Source organism: Equus przewalskii, chromosome 21 (genome assembly GCF_037783145.1).
Source record: "Equus przewalskii isolate Varuska chromosome 21, EquPr2, whole genome shotgun sequence".
NCBI lineage: Eukaryota > Metazoa > Chordata > Mammalia > Perissodactyla > Equidae > Equus > Equus przewalskii.
The window spans coordinates 25,073,465-25,090,283 of record NC_091851.1 but is presented as its reverse complement, the minus strand read 5'-3'; the positions used below and the strand labels follow the sequence as shown (position 1 = coordinate 25,090,283).

Below are 16,819 nucleotides of genomic sequence, written 5' to 3'. Positions count from 1 at the left end.
GGGTCGGCGCCAGTCGTAGGTCCCTGCCTGGCGCCACCCGCCCGTTGCGCGTCGTCAGCCTGAGGCCCGGCCCCCTTCGGCCGTGTCCATCACTCTGTGCGGAAGCACCGCCAGCATGTCGGACAAATTGCCCTACAAAGTCGGTGAGTTCCAGGACGTGCAGCCGGCCGCGTCTGCTCCGCGCCGGTCGGGGGCCTGTGGGGCGGCGGGCGCGAGGCCAATCCGAGGCACTCGGAACCCCTTGAGTCGCAAGCTCGGCGCGATCCTGGCCCCGCGGGGCCGCCTGGGGGTTGGAGTTCTCGTTTCGCGGCTAGCGGGTCGTCGGAGGCAGCCGCGGACTACAAGTCCCGGCGTGCTCTGCGGGGCAAGCTGCCGCCGCGCGGGCTGCGGAGCCGTGAACTGGCGGCGTGTTCCCGAGCTAGCGGCGGCGGCGGCGTGGGACGGCTGCTGTCTGCATAGACCTTCTCTAGGAGGCTCGGGTCCTGCCTCCTGGGCGTGGACCAGCCCCTTGACCGGCTAGGTGGTCCCGAACAAGTGCCCACCCCTCTCTGGGCCTCTTACAGGGCAGGCCAGGGCACTGGAGCCCCGAACGGTGTGAGGAGAGACCTGGAGAGGGAGCCTGAGGCCGGCGCCGGCACTGGTCCAAGCTTCCTGGGACTTTGGGCTCATTGGTCAACCTCTGGGGTCACCTGCCTGACCAACGGGGACAGTCGTGCAGAGAATTTCGAAGAAAATTTGGAGTGGTTAGAAAAATTCTGCTGTCCTAGGGATTGAAGACTGATAGAAGTTAAAGGCTTACTGGGTGTATGCTGTGGGATGGGCGCCACCTTCCACCTTTATTATAGATTAATTTATTTTATTGTCACAGCTCTTTAGGGTAGGGACTATTTCTTTCTTATTTTACGATGAATATACTGAGACACAGCAATAAAGGTAACTTGCCCACGATCTTACAGGCGTTGGAGCAGGATGTGAACGCTGGCCGTGTAGGCCTCTGAGCACGCGTTTTCACCAATGTATACAAGTGAACGCACTTGGAGCAACCCTAATGAACTTTGAGCAAAAAGCAGTTCATGCTGGCTGGCAGTCTTTGAGTAACTTCCAGACACCACTGACCCTGGAGAAAGGCATCGACATTTATGGAGCACTTGCTGTGTGTCTGGTGATTTGCGTGTGTTTACATAATGATCTTTAGAGATGAATTTTATCTCATTATACCAAGGAAGAAACTGAGGCCCTGATAGGAAGTGACTTGCAAAGATTCTCTAATAATCAAAATAGTAGCTTATCAAGCAGTGTCTGGAGAATACTGTTGTCCCTGTTGTGTGGATGATGAAACTGAAGCCCAGAAAGGTTAAGCTGAGGTCGCATCAGTGGCAGAGCTGGAAAGGGGCCTTGTTATATTGTGGAGAGGTCAGAATGTCAGAGTTGAGGGTACCGAGTTGTGTGGGAGGAAATCAGGCTGCAGTAGGAAGCTGGGGAGACTGGTGGGGTAGGGTTGGAGGAACGAAGCCCCCATCCGGGAGGGCATACTGTGCCAGACCTTGCCCGTATGGCATCTCCTTTAACCCTCAGGACTCATCGCAAGGTTAGGGATGATTATTCCCACTTTACACATGAAGAAACTGAGGATCAGGGTGTTTGTATTCCTCTTGGCTTGTCCTGGGGCAGGTGTTCCTGCAACCCCTGCAGGTGCTCGGTTTCCCTGGGCACCAAAAGCCCCAGTTTGGAGCCCCAGACCCTCCTATGCTCTTGGAGTTGAGGAATCCACGGAAGACTCTTGAGGGTGGCACTGCTGTCCTGAGGGCAGTGAAGGAGTTATGTTTAGCTAGAAGGCCAGGTGGTAGTGGAGGGGGTGGTGCTTAGCAGGACAGGACAGACCCCATTGTCCACTACTGCTGGGCCCTCCCAGGAGCCTTGAGAAGGGCTTCTGGCTCTAGCTCTGTCTGGCCACCATCGACTGCCTACGGAACCTGGGGCAAACCCCTCTGTGGCCTTTCCTCATTGGTAAATGCTGGGAGTTGGACTAGGTTCAGATTTATTTCAGCTTTTTGCCACCCCTGTCCCATGTCAGCGCCTTTCATGCACCTTCTCTCATTCAGTCCTAACAACAGATATGGTCAGTAAACATTTGTTGACCCTTTCTCTGTGTCAGGCCCTGCTGGGCAGTGGAGATACAAAGGTGACTCAAGGACGAGGGTGGGACAGACATGCATGTAGAGATAATGTAGTATTATTGTCTCCGTTTTGTAAGTGAGGAGATCTCTCCACTTCTGTGTCTCCACAGCCACCACCCCACTTCTGGTCTCCCTGCTCACAGATCTCTGGGTGTTTTGCTCCACAGATCCCTGCAGCAGCCAAAGGGGCTTTCAAAAGACAAATCTGGTCATAATATTCCCCTTAACACTCTGTAGGCTTCCCACGTCATTAGGAATAAAATCCTGACTCCCCATTTTACTCCCTCTGCTAGAGTCACCCTGGTGCACTCTGTTCCTACAGCAGCAATATACCAAGTTGCTTCCTGGCTCCATGTTTTTGGTGGGCACCCATTGTGTGCCACATACAGTCTCAGGGGCTTGGGGAAGAGCCTTCCAGCTGAGGGAACTACTTGGGTTAAAACCCTGAGGTGGGAAAGAGTTTAGATTATCTGAAGACAGAAAGGAGGCTCACTTGGCTGAGCTAGTGAGGTGGAGAAGAGGATGGAGCGATGGGGGAGGAGGGTGGCAGCCATGGGTGTAGGGCTCTAAAGCTGTGTCAGGAGTTGGGATTTTATTTGTGACAAGGGGAAGCCATTGGAGGTTTGTTTGTATGTTGTTTACTTTAGTAGAAGAATGGAGATGATATAAATTAATTTTAAAAAGCGTCCTTCCTCTGGCTTCTGGGAGGAGAGCAGTGTGTGTGAGCAGGAAGACCAGTGAAGAGGCAGCTTCAGCGGTCCAACTGAGATGTGGTTTAGATGACAGTGGTGAGATGTGGTTGGATTGCTTATACATTTGGGATGTTGAGCCAACAGTGTGCTGATGGGTTGAAAGGGGGTGAAAGGGAAACAGAGGAATCAGGAAATCTTGTAAGCTTTTGGCTAGAGCTGCTGATCCAATGGTGGTTTCATGTCCTAAAATAGGAAGATTGGGGGAGTAACAAGTTTTGTGGGGTGGCGCAAGGAGTCACAAGGACTCAAATTTATCACATAATAGATCCAATTGGGCATCCAAGTGGAGGTACTGAATAGGCAGTTGGATTACAAGAGTCTCAAGTTCAGGGGAGAAGTTTGGGCTGAAGATAAATATGTGGGAGTCATTCCTGTGGAGAAGGTATTTAAAGCCATAAGGTGGGATGAGGTCTTCTGGTAAGAGCTAAAGAGGGAGATGATGGAGCCCCGAGGGCTTCCAAACATGAGTCAGTTATAGGAGGAGGAGACAGTCAGGAGGAGGAAAACATAGAAGGCCAGGCATAGGAGCCAAGAAAAGAAAAGGTCTCAGAAGGAGGGAGTAATTAGTGGAATCAGCACCTCAGGGAGCAACATGAACATAGGTGGTTGACCCTTAGATGTGGGGATAAGGCAGGTCTTGAGAAGAGCAGTTTCAGTGGAGTTGAAGTCCTCAAGGAGGTGAAAGGATATGGGATGAGTCTGTAGTCACAAGTGCGGAGGTGTAGTGGATTCCATGGAGGAACGGTGGCACAGTTCTGAATTCTTCCCAGTGAATTGTGAAGTGAGGTCATCATTGATGAGGAAAAGTATGAGAGGTTTGGAGAGAGTAGAAAAGGAGTGTAAATTTACTAAGTAAATGTAATGAGATTGCTGGAGTGTCCCTTGAGATTTGTGGTCTTAGTAAATGAGACCTTTTTTAACAAAAATCTTTTTTAAAGATTGGCACCTGAGCTAACATCTGTTGCTAATCTAGTTTTTTTCTTCTCCCTAAAGCCCCCCAGTACATAGTTGTATATTCTAGTTGTAGGTCCTTCTAGTTGTGGCATGTGGGACGCCGCCTCAGCATGGCTTGATGAGTGGTGCCACGTCTGCGGCTTGGATCCAAACTGGCGAAAACTTGGGCCGCCGAAGTGGAGCATGTGAACTAAACCGCTTGACCCTGGGCCGGCCCCTAAATGAGACCTCTTGATGTGGTTGTGATTTTCCTCCTGCTGGGCACAGTGGCTTGGGTGCACTGGAGGGTTGGCTTTAACTGGAGTGGAAGTTTTGCCGAGGAGTTTTCAGAGGACAAGAGGTAGAAGGGACACTGTAATCTTAAACTGTGGAGGAAGAAGGTGAGAACATGCAGGGGTGTGGTGGGGGACAGTGTTAATCAGTAGGCTTAACAGATTAGAGGTTCTGCAGGCTTCTTGGAGTTGGGGCTCTAGAGGCAGAGGGTTGGGAAGATGAGACACCGTTGCTTGAAATGGAGATTTCCAAGGGAGAGTATCATAGGAGATGGCCTGCCGAGGTGGGCGGGGGTGGGGTTGGGGGATGATAGGGGGAGAGGGTGTGTGTTGAGGCAGAGTGGGAGTAGTCCCTCTCATCCGGGGAGGAGTATGTCATCTCTGAAATTGTTTAGATGTGCCGTAGGAAGCAGACCGACTTAATCGGTTTTATTGGTTATTACTGTATTAAATTCTCTGCAATCCTTTTCCTCACACCCTTCACCCCCCTGGGTGGTTGGCAGGATCTGAGCTTCCCTAAAGATAAAAATCACCAGGACTGCCAGGCTCCGTCCTACACATACTGAATCTGATTTTCCAGGGGAGATCTACAAGCTTGCCAGATGAGTCTTCACAGGGAAGCTTGCAAACACTGACCTTAGGAATGGCTAGTGTGGCAGGGAAGGGAGGGTGAGATTATCAGCAAGAAAACTATTGAGATAGTGAGCGCTCATAATAGTATCCTTTCCTGCCTGAGAATTTGGACAAATTTGAGACATTTGGGGTGGCGGATAGAAGCCAAAATTTAACTTTCATTACTAATAACATCGATGCCAGAGTGTGTGTTAGTTTCCAAATCCAATGATCCTGCTAACTGAACCCCAAATTCAGCAGTACCCACTAGTTACAGGTAAGGTGGGCCTGAGTAGGTCTCTGTGAGGAAGAACGTGCTTCCTGGAGGCAGGCTGGCTGCTGCTTGCTTGCAAAAGTGAGCTGAACTGAGCATGACCAGTTTATTCCCCTCAAGTTTGCTAATCAGAGGTGGCACTCTACCTCCCCTGGGGCAGACAGAGGTTAAGAGTGTTCCTGCATAAATGAGTTCCCTCCATGTGGAAAGAAACATCAGGAGTGGGGAAGAAGGGTTTTCATATCTTCAAGAGGATCAAGGAACTGTGTTGCATCCAAGGTGTTTGATAATATCATTTGTGAGTGTTGGAGTCACCAAGAGTGATGACTTGGAACTTGGAGAGCCAGGAGCTAAAATCTTTAGGGAGTGAGGAGGTTGTTAGGTGGCAGCAGAAAGGGTTTTGGGAGGTATAGGTAGGGCGATAGCTGTTTTTCAAGAGGGCACCTTCCTTGTGTTGTAATTTTCGGTTACCTGTGTGATTCTTTGATGAAATGTGTTCTCCCACAAGGCTGTAAGCTGCGGTTAGGCAGGGACCATGTCTTTCTTTTTCGACTGCCCCAGCTCCGTAAGTCCTGGTTGAAAGAGTCAGAGACTGCAGTGACCACATTGCTCAGCCTAGTATTTCGAGTCTAGGATGAGCGACGAGTCGCGGTGCTCCATGTTATTGGATGAGACTGCTCATGAACTCCCATCCATCCTGTCCCTGCAGCTGACATCAGCCTGGCCTCCTGGGGACGCAAGGCTATCGACATCGCGGAGAACGAGATGCCAGGCCTGATGCGCATGCGGGAGATGTACTCGGCCTCCAAGCCACTGAAGGGCGCCCGCATCGCAGGCTGCCTGCACATGACTGTGCAGACAGCCGTCCTTATTGAGACCCTTGTCGCCCTGGGTGCTGAGGTGAGGCTGGAAGGTGTTGTGGGGGGCGGGGAAGTCCAGGTGGTACCTCTTGAGGCCCAGCAGGGCGTCCAGCCTTGTCACAGTTAGTGCCACCCCTGGTGGTGACTATTCTGCACATTTTCTCCCTGACTGGGAAGATAGCATCTGACTGCCCTTAATTCACAGCCTCCTGACTGAGGAGCCCTGCTAGGAAAACTCAACCCCAGTGTCCCACTGTGTCAATTAAGGGGTGACTCTCATTGGCCCTCCCGGGGCCATGTGCTTGCCCTGGGCCAATCATGGCTGCCGGAAGGATGGTGTGCTCTGGTTGGTTCAGCCTGCGTTATGTGTACCAGTGATTGACAGCTCTTCCTATCTCTCCAGGAGTCTCCAAGCAAGATGGTTTCCTAAAGAGTGGGCTGGGCAGAGCAGCCAAATCTAACTGAGTTCACCAGGGCTTAGTCCTTGGACCTCTTCTTTCTTTTCAACATTCACACTCTGGGTGCTCTGATTTTATGGCTTTAAACACTGTCTATATGATGATGACTCCAAAATATGTACCAGCCTGGACTTCTCTCCAGAACTCCAGACTTTTATATCCAACAGCTGATTGTCATCTCCACTTGGAGGTCTAATGGACATGTCAACCTCAACACGTCCAAACCAACTCATGATTTCTTACCCGCCTCCCCTTCCTGCAGGCTTCCCCGTGTAAGCAAGTGGAAACTCTAACCTTCCAGGTTGTTTCAGTTCAAGAGCCTGGAGTCATCCCTGACTGTCTCTCAAACTCCAGCAACTAATCCTGCAGCAAATCCTGTGGGCTCAGCCTTCAAAATACACCGGTCATCACCTCCACCGCTACTGTTGCATTTCTTGTCTGAACTCTTACAACAGCTTCTTCACTTGTCTCCTTGCTTCCCTGTGGAGCCCTTTCCCCTCCGCACAGCACCAGAAAGATGTTTTAAAATGTCAGTCAAGTCTTGTCACTGCTCTGGCTCCCATCCACTCACCAGGGTCCCCTGCCTGTGGTCGCGAGCTGGCTGGGCCTAGATCCCGAGCCTCTCACCCCGGACTCCAGGGCTTTTCCTCATCCCTGTCCAGTGACCCTGGTGCTTCTGAGCCATCTGCGACCACAGTTTTGTCTTGCTGGCTTTTCCAGGTGCAGTGGTCCAGCTGCAACATCTTCTCTACCCAGGACCATGCAGCAGCCGCCATTGCCAAAACCGGCATTCCAGGTGAGTCCTGCTTGCTGCTTGAGGATGTGGGAATGCATGAAGGGGCTCTGCTTCTCCTTGTTTGCTTCACTGACTCTCACAGTGACCGGCTTCCCTGTTACAGAGGAGAAGAGTCATGGCCCCAGAATCCTAGCCTAGTGACCCATAGGAAAGAGCTTTTTGGCCTACTGGTCATCTAAAATCCTATGGGAGGTGTTTATTGGCCCAGTTCAAGTTGTGACCAGGAAGAGTGGGATCTTATGCTTGGGGGAGTAGAGAGCATAGAGGGGAAGTTCCTTAAAGAAAGGAACTTAAGAACTTTCCTTAGAGAAAAGATGTAGGGGGGCCAGCCCTTGGCCAAGTGTTTAAGTTCACGCTCTCTGCTTCAGTGGCCCGGGGTTTTGCCTGGTCAGATCCCGGGTGGGGACATGGCACCGCTCATCAGGCCATGCTGAGGTGGCATCCTGCATAGCACAACTAGAGGCACTCACAAGTAGAATATACAACCATGTACTGGCGTCTTTGGAGGGAAGAAGGAGAAGAAGAAGAAAAAGGAAGATGGGCAACAGATGTTAGCTCAGGTGCCAATCTTTAAAAAAAAAAAAAAGAAAGGGTGTGGGTCTGATTCCAAAAGAAGTGGGGAGGGACACTGGGCAGAAAAAGAGCCCCAGAGGTCTAGTGCCTAGAGTCTGATGGTCTAGGGGACTAGGGAGGGACCAGGACTAAAGAGGGACTTTAATAAGTTGCTAGAGAAGTGGGCACATGTCAGCCTGGCCTGGGGAGAGGAGCGGTTATCTCTAATGGTGATTACATAGAATATTCATGAGTCCTAACCACCCTCAGGTAGAGGAGAAAGGATTGGGAGGACCCCTCCAGAGACTGACCAGGGCTGGATAGGTCTGTCTGCCACTCCTCTGCCTTGGTCAGTCCTCATGGCCCTTTTCTGGGAGAGGCCGTTTTATCAAGACCGTTGTCTGCCCCAGTGGGGAGGGCTGGGGGTGGGGGGCAGCGGGCCCTGCTTGGTCCTTGTCCTTTGCTCACAGGAGGTTCACAGGAGGCCTACACCTGTGTCCTCGTCATACCGTATGATGGAAAGAGTTTGGGCTGGTGGTCAGGAGCCCTGGGTTCTGATGCCTGCTGTGAAATGCCATACTGAGTGAGCTGGGGACCTCTTAGCCCCTCTGGGCATCTGTAAATGATGATGATGATGATGTAATGCCTGCCTCGTAGGGTTTCTGTGAGGAAAAATGAGGTGGGGCATGAAGCAGTGAGAGTAATGTCTGGCAGAGAAAGTGCCCCATACATAGTAGCTGTTATTAGTAAATTTTTGGGCAGGCTTTGCCTGAGGCCAGCTGCCACAGAGACTGCTGGACCCTCGAGTATTTTCAGTAAAGAGTGAACCTTGGATCTTGCCTTGTAGGTCCACCTGAGTGGCACCCTGCCCCTCCAGCATCCCCTCCCAGCAGCAGACGTTGTGCGTGGTCACTGTAGGTTGATGCCCCAGTTGCTGGGGCCCAGGCAGAAGAGATTGGGAAAGGAAATAATTATATCCACATACCTATATCTGGGGGACTGGACTTGGCCTCTGTCTGACTTAATCCATACTACTGTGAGCCCCATTTACAGATGAGGAAAGGGAGGCTCAGAGAAGTGAAGTGCTTTGCCCAAAGTCATACAGCTGGCGAGTCCAGAGCCAGGATTGGAACTCAGATCTGTCTGGCTCCAGGCTGTGTTCTTACCACCGCTGAGTCCTCAGAGGGGCCGGAGGTGGCTGGGGATGGGAAATAGGAAGGAGATAGTATTGGCTCTGCCCAGGTGGTTCCCTGGAGTGGGTGCCAGTGGGGAGGGCAGGTGCTGATGTGCCACTCACCCCCCAGTGTATGCCTGGAAGGGAGAGACAGATGAGGAGTACGTGTGGTGCATTGAGCAGACGCTGTACTTCAAGGACGGGCCCCTCAACATGATTCTGGACGACGGCGGTGACCTCACCAACCTCATCCACACCAAGTTCCCGCAGCTCCTGTCAGGTGAGCAGGGCAGGTGGCTGGGCTCTGGGTGCTGGTGGTTTAGACGGGGCCTGCTTGCCCATGTGAAAGCAGCAGGTCAGGCAGGACTCCCAGTGCCTTCCGCAGCGAACTCTGTGGAAGATATGAGGACAGCAGGCTTCCGTAGACATGTTGGGGCCTGGGATCCTGACTTCTGATGGTGTGGGTGTAGTGTGGCTGGAGGAGGCCTGGCTGACGTGAGGATGGTCCACGGAGAAGCCTAAGGCCAGGGCTGGAAGCAGCTGGGAAAGGAGTCAGCTTTCTTAAAAGCAGGGCAGAGAAGAAAGTGGAGGGGAGGGTGGCAGTAAGTACAAAGGCCCTGAGGCAGGAAAGGATTGACTATTCAGGAAAGAGAAAGGAAGCCAAGAGTTGCATGGAGCATTCATGAAAACCAGATGTGTGAGGACTTAACAGGCCAAGAGAAAAGAATTTAGCTTGATCCTGAGAGCAAAGGGAAGTAACTGGAGGGTTTTGAAAAGATTTCTCTGAAATATCCATGTTAAAAATGTCTGCTGTGTGTAGGATGGGTTGTGGCTGAGAGATCATGCAAGAGATGATGGTGGCAGGGACTAGGGCAGTGGCAGTGGGAATGGAGAGTTCCGGAATGGTTGAGAGGTAGCATTTCTAGGACTGGTGATGGTGCCACTCTTTACTCACCCTGACCTGGCTGACTGGGTGGACTGTGGTATCAGTCACAGAGTCACAGAGATGAGAACCCAGATAGAGGAGTGGGTTTTTAGGAGGCAAAGTTGAGGAGTTTGGGTGAGTTCAGGTGTAGGCTCTCAGGGCCTCATCCCAGAGATTCCCAGTCCTTTGGGCAGCCCCTTCCGGGCCTGAAGCTCATCCCGTCTGCCCTTGTTAAGGCATCCGAGGCATCTCCGAGGAGACCACGACGGGGGTCCACAACCTCTACAAGATGATGGCTAGTGGGATCCTGAAGGTGCCTGCCATTAATGTCAACGACTCTGTCACCAAGGTAAGCCATGGGACAGTGGCAGCTCCAGCTGTTGGCTCCCAGTGCTGCTCAGGAGTAGACTCTTGAAGAGTGGCTGCTGGGAAGGCTGCAGACTAGAGACTTGAAGCCCTTATGTGGCGGGGGGTGGGGGGGTTGTAGACTGAGAGTAATGAGTGCCCTAAAGAGGGAAAGAGCTACACAGTGAGCCTCAGAGCTGGGCATCCACTGCTTTAAAGTGAAGCAGATTCTTTGACTGTGCAATCTCTCCTAGTAACTGATCCTCAGGAAGCCTTCTGGACCAGCAGAGAATGGCTGGCAAGGAGGTCCTGGGGCCGATGAGGGCGAGGGGCATATGGGTGTTAGCTGTTGGGGAGAAGTCACAGGAGGTGATCAGCCCGAGGCTCACCAGGCTGAGATGCTGAGAGTGGGTCTGAGGCCCCAGGGCCTTGCCTGCCCCCATCGCCCCCTTGCCCCCTCTCCTTTCAGAGCAAGTTTGACAACCTGTATGGCTGCCGAGAGTCCCTCATAGATGGCATCAAGCGGGCCACAGACGTGATGATTGCGGGCAAGGTGGCGGTGGTAGCGGGCTATGGCGACGTGGGCAAGGGCTGTGCCCAGGCCCTGAGGGGTTTTGGGGCCCGCGTCGTCATCACAGAGATCGACCCCATCAACGCACTGCAGGCTGCCATGGAGGGTATGATAGGGCGAGGGTTGGCTGTCAGCCACTGGGTCCAGAGGAGGGGCCAGACCACCCTGCATGACCCACCGTCACTGTCTCTATACAGGCTATGAGGTGACCACTATGGATGAGGCCTGTCGGGAGGGCAACATCTTTGTCACCACCACGGGCTGTATTGACATCATCCTTGGCCGGTAGGTACCAGGTGGAGGGTCCTGGGAAACGAGGGAGGGGCGGGCTTGGGGCAGCTCTTGTCCCTGACAGTCTTCCATGGGCTTGGGCTCGCCACAGACACTTTGAGCAGATGAAGGATGATGCCATTGTGTGCAACATCGGACACTTTGACGTGGAGATTGATGTCAAGTGGCTGAATGAGAATGCGGTGGAGAAGGTGAACATCAAGCCCCAGGTGAGAAGCCCCAGCCCTGCCAGCAGGGTGGGCAGATGGAGGGCTGAGGCGGGCGTGCTCGTGGGCTGGCCACGAAGGAGGGCGGATGCGGAGGGTCTGGCAACACGGACAGTGGGCTGGGGAGGAGGAGGGCCTGGTTCAGGGCCACTTAAATAGGAATCTCGGAGCCAGGCCAAGCCACCTCCATTTCTTTAAAGCTCTGAAGATGATTTGATGTGCAGCTGTGGTTGAGGACCACTGCACTCAGCTTTCACTAAGTGTGGTAACTGAGAACTTGGGCTGTGTCCTCAGACTGTCCACGCTCAGATTGCAGCCACTTCATAGTGTATGGCTCTAGACAAATGACCTAACCCTTGAGACTTCAGTTTCTTTATCTGTGAAATTGGGATAAGAGTAGCACTTAAGTCATAGGGCCGTTCTTAGAGTTAAATGGGATAATTATCCGTGTGTGTAAATGTATAATTATGTGTATGCTCTTAGCCCAAGGCACATGGCAATAATAATAATAACAATGGTAACTAATACTTACCAAGTACTTAGTATGTGCCAGGCCATGTGTTAAGTGTCTTACACAAGTCAGCTCTTTAAAGTCTCACAGCTGACGTCGGAGGTCTGCAATTTAGAGTTGCTTAATAAACATTGGCTCTTATTATGAACTGTGTATGCCAGGCCCTTTCACGGGCACTGTTGGAGGCAGGGAGGCCTGCCTGGCAAGAGGGTAGGATGAGGCAAGGGTGGACACTGGGAGCAGTGCCCCACGAGCCCTCAGCACTGCTCTGCCCACTTGCAGGTGGACCGCTACTGGCTGAAGAATGGGCGCCGCATCATCTTGCTGGCTGAGGGCCGGCTGGTCAACCTGGGCTGTGCCATGGGCCACCCCAGCTTTGTGATGAGCAACTCCTTCACCAACCAGGTGCTGGCGCAGATTGAGCTGTGGACTCATGCAGACAAGTACCCTGTTGGGGTCCACTTCCTGCCCAAGAAGGTGGGTTCCCCCTCCACCGCAGGGCGAGGGTCACGTGTCCAACCCTGGGCTCTCCACACAGGGTTTGCCAGAGATCATAAAGTGCTCGCCTCTACCCTCTTAGAGATCCTCATAGGATTCTCCACAGGGCAGAAATCATTCTCTCCATGTAACAGAAGAGGAAACTGAGGCCCAAAGTGGGGGATGGCCCCCAGGAGTAGCAGGGCTGGGTGGTAAGAAGAGCATGGGCTTTGGAGTGAAATACACCCAGGTTTAAATCTCAGCCTTACCACTTAGAAGCTGTATAACTGGGGCAAGTTACTTACCTTCTCTGTGCCTCTTTTTTGTTACGTGCAAAATGAGGATAATAGTACATCCTTTAAGCATTGTGAGGATTTCCTTGGATCACATGTTACAAATCCACATGTCCACGTTGGATTGGGTAGGTAAATGAGTGAAGTGGGCTGGGTGGGAACTGACCGAAGAACGCCTGCTCCAGCTGAAAGGGCTGGCTGCCTGTCATCAACCTGGAATCTTGGCCCGCTGGATCAGGATTCTGGACATTTCAAAAAAGCCGGATGTCAAGATCTTTGTATCGAATATTCAGTTTTTAAATGTGGGTCAAGTTGCACGTGTCTGTAAGCTGAAGGCAGCCTGTAGGCTTCAGGACTGTGGCCTTGGAATGAGATGATGCCACTAACACACGGATCATGGCACCTGACATGCTGTGGGTGTGTGGTCAGGGTCGCCATGACAATGGAGTCCTCTGACGTCAAATCCAGTGCTCCTCATGAAACTCCGTGCAACATGCCCACCCCCAGGGGTCAGAATGGCTGTTTTAGTCCTGGCCCTTTTTGCCAGTTTTGTGGGTGAACTTGGCTTTGTTACTTAGCCTGTCTAGGCGTCAGTTTCCTTATCAGCTAAATATTAAGCGTAGGTCTTACTCTTCAGCCTTTGGCTACTGGACAGGCTGTGATGGAATCTGCATACTACCTCTCCCACCCCTTGAAAACTTGGTTCTGCCAACTCATAAGAAGTAGGAAGAGGCCTGGGTGTCTGTCCTCAGAGCCAGCCAGCTCCTTTCCCCGTAGTCTTCCTTAGGTGCTCTCTTGCCAGTCTAGGTGTTTTACCCATAAGGGTCTCAAGTGCTATCCCATACTGTGCAGCCTGCCAGGTCCCCAGGCTTGTTACCAGGTTAAAAAAAAGTCTCATTTGACCTTCACCTGATCGCAGTTGGAGGAAATATGGCTGTGAATGTGGAGAGAAATTGAGCCGGGCTTTGAAATGAGGCCAGAATTGGAAGTAAAAAGGAAAACATCTCACCTCCTACCCCAACACCTTGCCCCAACCCGACTTCCTTCCTCCATCACTGCCAAGACATGGACTGGGGACAGGCTTCATGCCTTACATGCAACATGTGGGCGAGAGATTAGGTACCTTGATAAACAATGACAGAGCAGCCACCTTTTATTAAGGTAGCTACTTGCACCAAGCACTCTGGATATCATTGATTTTCAGTGTAACAGCCGTGAGCCATCCATCCTGCCAATGAGGAAACTAAGGTTCAGAATTGACTTGCCCCCACAGCTGTCAAGTATTAGACCAGAATAGAACCCAGCTCTGTCTGTCCAAGTTGTTAACCATCGTGACACACTGCCTTCTGGGTGCAGGGTGCAGGGAGAAGGAAGGATGTTCTGGCTTAGGCCAGGCCAAGTGAAGGAGGATTCAGTGTCCTCTGGGATTGGAGACCTTCCTTCTCCCTCGAGACCTGACGTGGTCTTGGGCTCTGCTCCTGCCTTTGCCTCTCCCCAGTTTCTTCATCCGCTAGCTAGAAGGATAAATCCTGCCCTCCTTCTTAGGGTTGTTGTGAGGCTGTAGTGAGGCAGTAGATCTGAAACCACTTGGGAATGTAAAGCTCTCTGGGCTGGGGTGTCGTCAAAGGCTGTCAGGCCATCATGGGATGGGGCTTGGGACCGTAGGGGTAGAAAGAGGCCCTGCCCAGAGCTAGAACCTGAGAAAGTGAGAGCCCCTTGTCTAACTGCAACCACATGCTCTTCTTTTCAGGGCCCTTTTATGCATTTCAGCACTGGTGAGACTTGGAAATTGGCCTTGTCTAACCCCAGCCTCTGTCCTCTTTGGTTTCTGTTCTCTCTCTTCAAAGCTGCTTTGGAGGCCATAAGTAGGGATGTTTGAGACAAGTGTTGGGACTTTGGAGCCGGATGGACCCGGGTTCAAATCCTAGTTCTGTCATTAACTAGTTGTGTGACTTTGGACAAGTCATTCTACCTTTCTGAACCCGATTTCCACATTTGTAAGAGGAGATGGCAATTTTATTAGTCAGGTTCCTTTTGGTGGCAAGTGGTAGATAGAAACTCTGTTCAAACTAGTATATTAGTTATGTGTTGTTGTATAACAGTTTAACCCCCAAACTTAGTGGCTTAAAACAATAAACTTTTCAGTTTTTGTGGGTCAGGAATTTGAGAGCAGCTTAGCTGGAGGGTCTGACTCAAGGTCCTTCATGGGCTTGCGATCAAGATGTCAGCCAGGGCTGCAGCCATCTGAAGGCTTCACTGGAGCTGGAAGATCCACTTCACATCACTGTTGGCAGGAGGTCTCAGCTCCTTGCCACGTGGGTATCTGCATAGGGCCGCTTTAGTGTCCTCAAGAGATGGCAGCTGGCCTGCCCCAAAGTGAGTGATCCAGGGAGAGAGCAAAGGAAGAAGCTGCACGCCCTTTAGGACCTAGTGTCCAAGTCATACACCATCGCCTCTGCTTCATTCTGTTCGTTAGAAGTGAGTAACTCAAGGGGTGAGGAATCAGGCTCCATCTCTTGAGGGGAGGAGTATTATGAATTTCTAGACAAAGAATTTAAGGACGTATTTTAAAACATCCACAAGCAGTTTAATCTAAACAGGAACTCTCTTGGCTATGTAATGGAGGAGGCTACGTTTCAGACACTGGATCCAGAGATTCAGTGTCAGAGCTGACTTTTTCTGTCTCTTGGCTCTTTTTTTCCTCTCTATATTCACTTCATTTGTCAAATAGATTTGCCACTGGTGGGGAGAGACTGACACCCTCCCTGTTTAGGAATCCCAGTGGAATGGGAGAGCCCCTGTCTCTACCTGTCATGGAAAATATATCCTGTCCATGGATAAGTTCCAGCGAAGCATTTTGGTTAGCTGCTTGGGTTGGTGGAGGGCGTGGAAGGACATGTAATTGATAGTCGTACCAGGGCTTCTTGGATGGGAGGATGTAGCATGGTTCCCTCTGGAGGAAGGGGAACTGGGCAGCCCAAAACAATACATCCACTGAGGCTGGCTGTGAGGATAGAATGAGGTAATATGCATAACACACATGGCAGATACCACAACAGAATAGTTCTTACCTCTGTTGGCAGCTGGATGCAGGTAAGCGGTCCCAAAGCATGGCACTGATTCCAGGTCTTCCTTTGTTTCTCCCCAGCTGGATGAAGCCGTGGCTGAAGCCCACCTGGGCAAGCTGAACGTGAAGCTGACCAAGCTGACTGAGAAGCAGGCCCAGTACCTGGGCGTGCCCCGTGATGGCCCCTTCAAGCCAGATCACTACCGCTACTGAGAATCAGGCCTGTCCTTAGCCTTCCCGCTGCCGCCCTTGCCCAGATTCCACCTCTCCTCCCCAAGAGCAAATGGTACCAACTTTGCGTTTGGTTTGTTAATGTCCCTCATGAACTCCCTGGGGCTGGTCTCTCAGTTTTTGGCCTCTGCTGCATTCCTAGTTTGACAGGGGGAATTGAGAAGCCCTTGCCCAAGCCTTGTCGTGGTGGAGGTACATGGGAGATACCCGCAGGGAACCGTGAGCTCGGGGGCTTTGGAACTGCTCACTCTATCAGTCGTTCCTTAGGCTGGAAGTTGGCAGTGATGGTCACAAAGCCCATCCACTTTTCCTCTAGGCCCTTACCTGGCTTATGGACTCGATACTCATGTTCTTTATTTACAGGTTCACTGTTCTTCAGCCCATGACAGATGAGAAGGAGCTATATCAAAGGACAGGGAGGAACTGTTGGAGTGTGAATGTTCCTAAGAGCTTGGCTTAGAGCTGGGTATTCTCTTAAACCTCAGAACAGTGTGGTTGGTACTTTCAGTCCCTGTTCTACAGGGGTTAGAATATACTGTTAAGGGATAGACAAGAAAGGACAAGAAAAATGACAGGCAGAGGTTGAGAGGTCCCAGAGAAATATAAATACATGCATAAATCTGCCTCCACATTGTACATGATGGTTCCTGTCACAACCCTGGATCAAAAAGAGATTGATTTATTCCATAATGTTTGTATAATGTTTATAATGTTAAAAGAGAGTAGGCAGGTGGGTAAATAAACATTTTGGTGCCAAAAAGAATTTTGAGCCTTTGTTATATAGATAATCCATTGCAACAACATATGGTGTGAGCAAGGGGTAATAGTTGTGTGCTGATGAAGACAAGGGGTTGTCTGCGGTGTGGAGTGATAAAGGCTGCAGGCAAACACTTGGGCTTGGAAGGATGGGTTAAGTGAAGAGAGAACTCTTATCCCTTTTTGTGTGTCTCCTGTAAACAGCCTGTTTTTTAACCCAACCTAAGACGTTTAATAGGTGATTTGAACCCATTTATATTTATTG

The 16,819-nt window shown here is 51.3% G+C and overlaps 1 protein-coding gene across 3 annotated transcripts; it reads left to right on the top strand.

The window, feature by feature from the left end:
• Nucleotides 1–4: 4 nt before the first annotated feature.
• Nucleotides 5–16,561, top strand: AHCY (adenosylhomocysteinase). Of its 3 annotated transcripts, none has more exons than XM_070588070.1 (10): nucleotides 5–143; nucleotides 5,751–5,941; nucleotides 7,080–7,155; nucleotides 9,012–9,161; nucleotides 10,043–10,155; nucleotides 10,621–10,828; nucleotides 10,920–11,007; nucleotides 11,105–11,222; nucleotides 12,013–12,207; nucleotides 15,649–16,561. In XM_070588070.1, the coding sequence occupies exons 1-10, from the start codon at nucleotides 116–118 to the stop codon at nucleotides 15,778–15,780; spliced, it is 1,299 nt and encodes a 432-aa protein (XP_070444171.1). In that variant the 5' UTR covers nucleotides 5–115; the 3' UTR covers nucleotides 15,781–16,561. The 3 variants fall into 3 exon arrangements, with proteins under 3 accessions (XP_070444171.1, XP_070444172.1, XP_070444173.1); XM_070588071.1 differs by lacking the exon at nucleotides 5–143 and adding an exon at nucleotides 340–743; XM_070588072.1 differs by lacking the exon at nucleotides 5–143 and adding an exon at nucleotides 372–1,162.
• The last annotated feature ends 258 nt before the right edge of the window (nucleotides 16,562–16,819 follow it).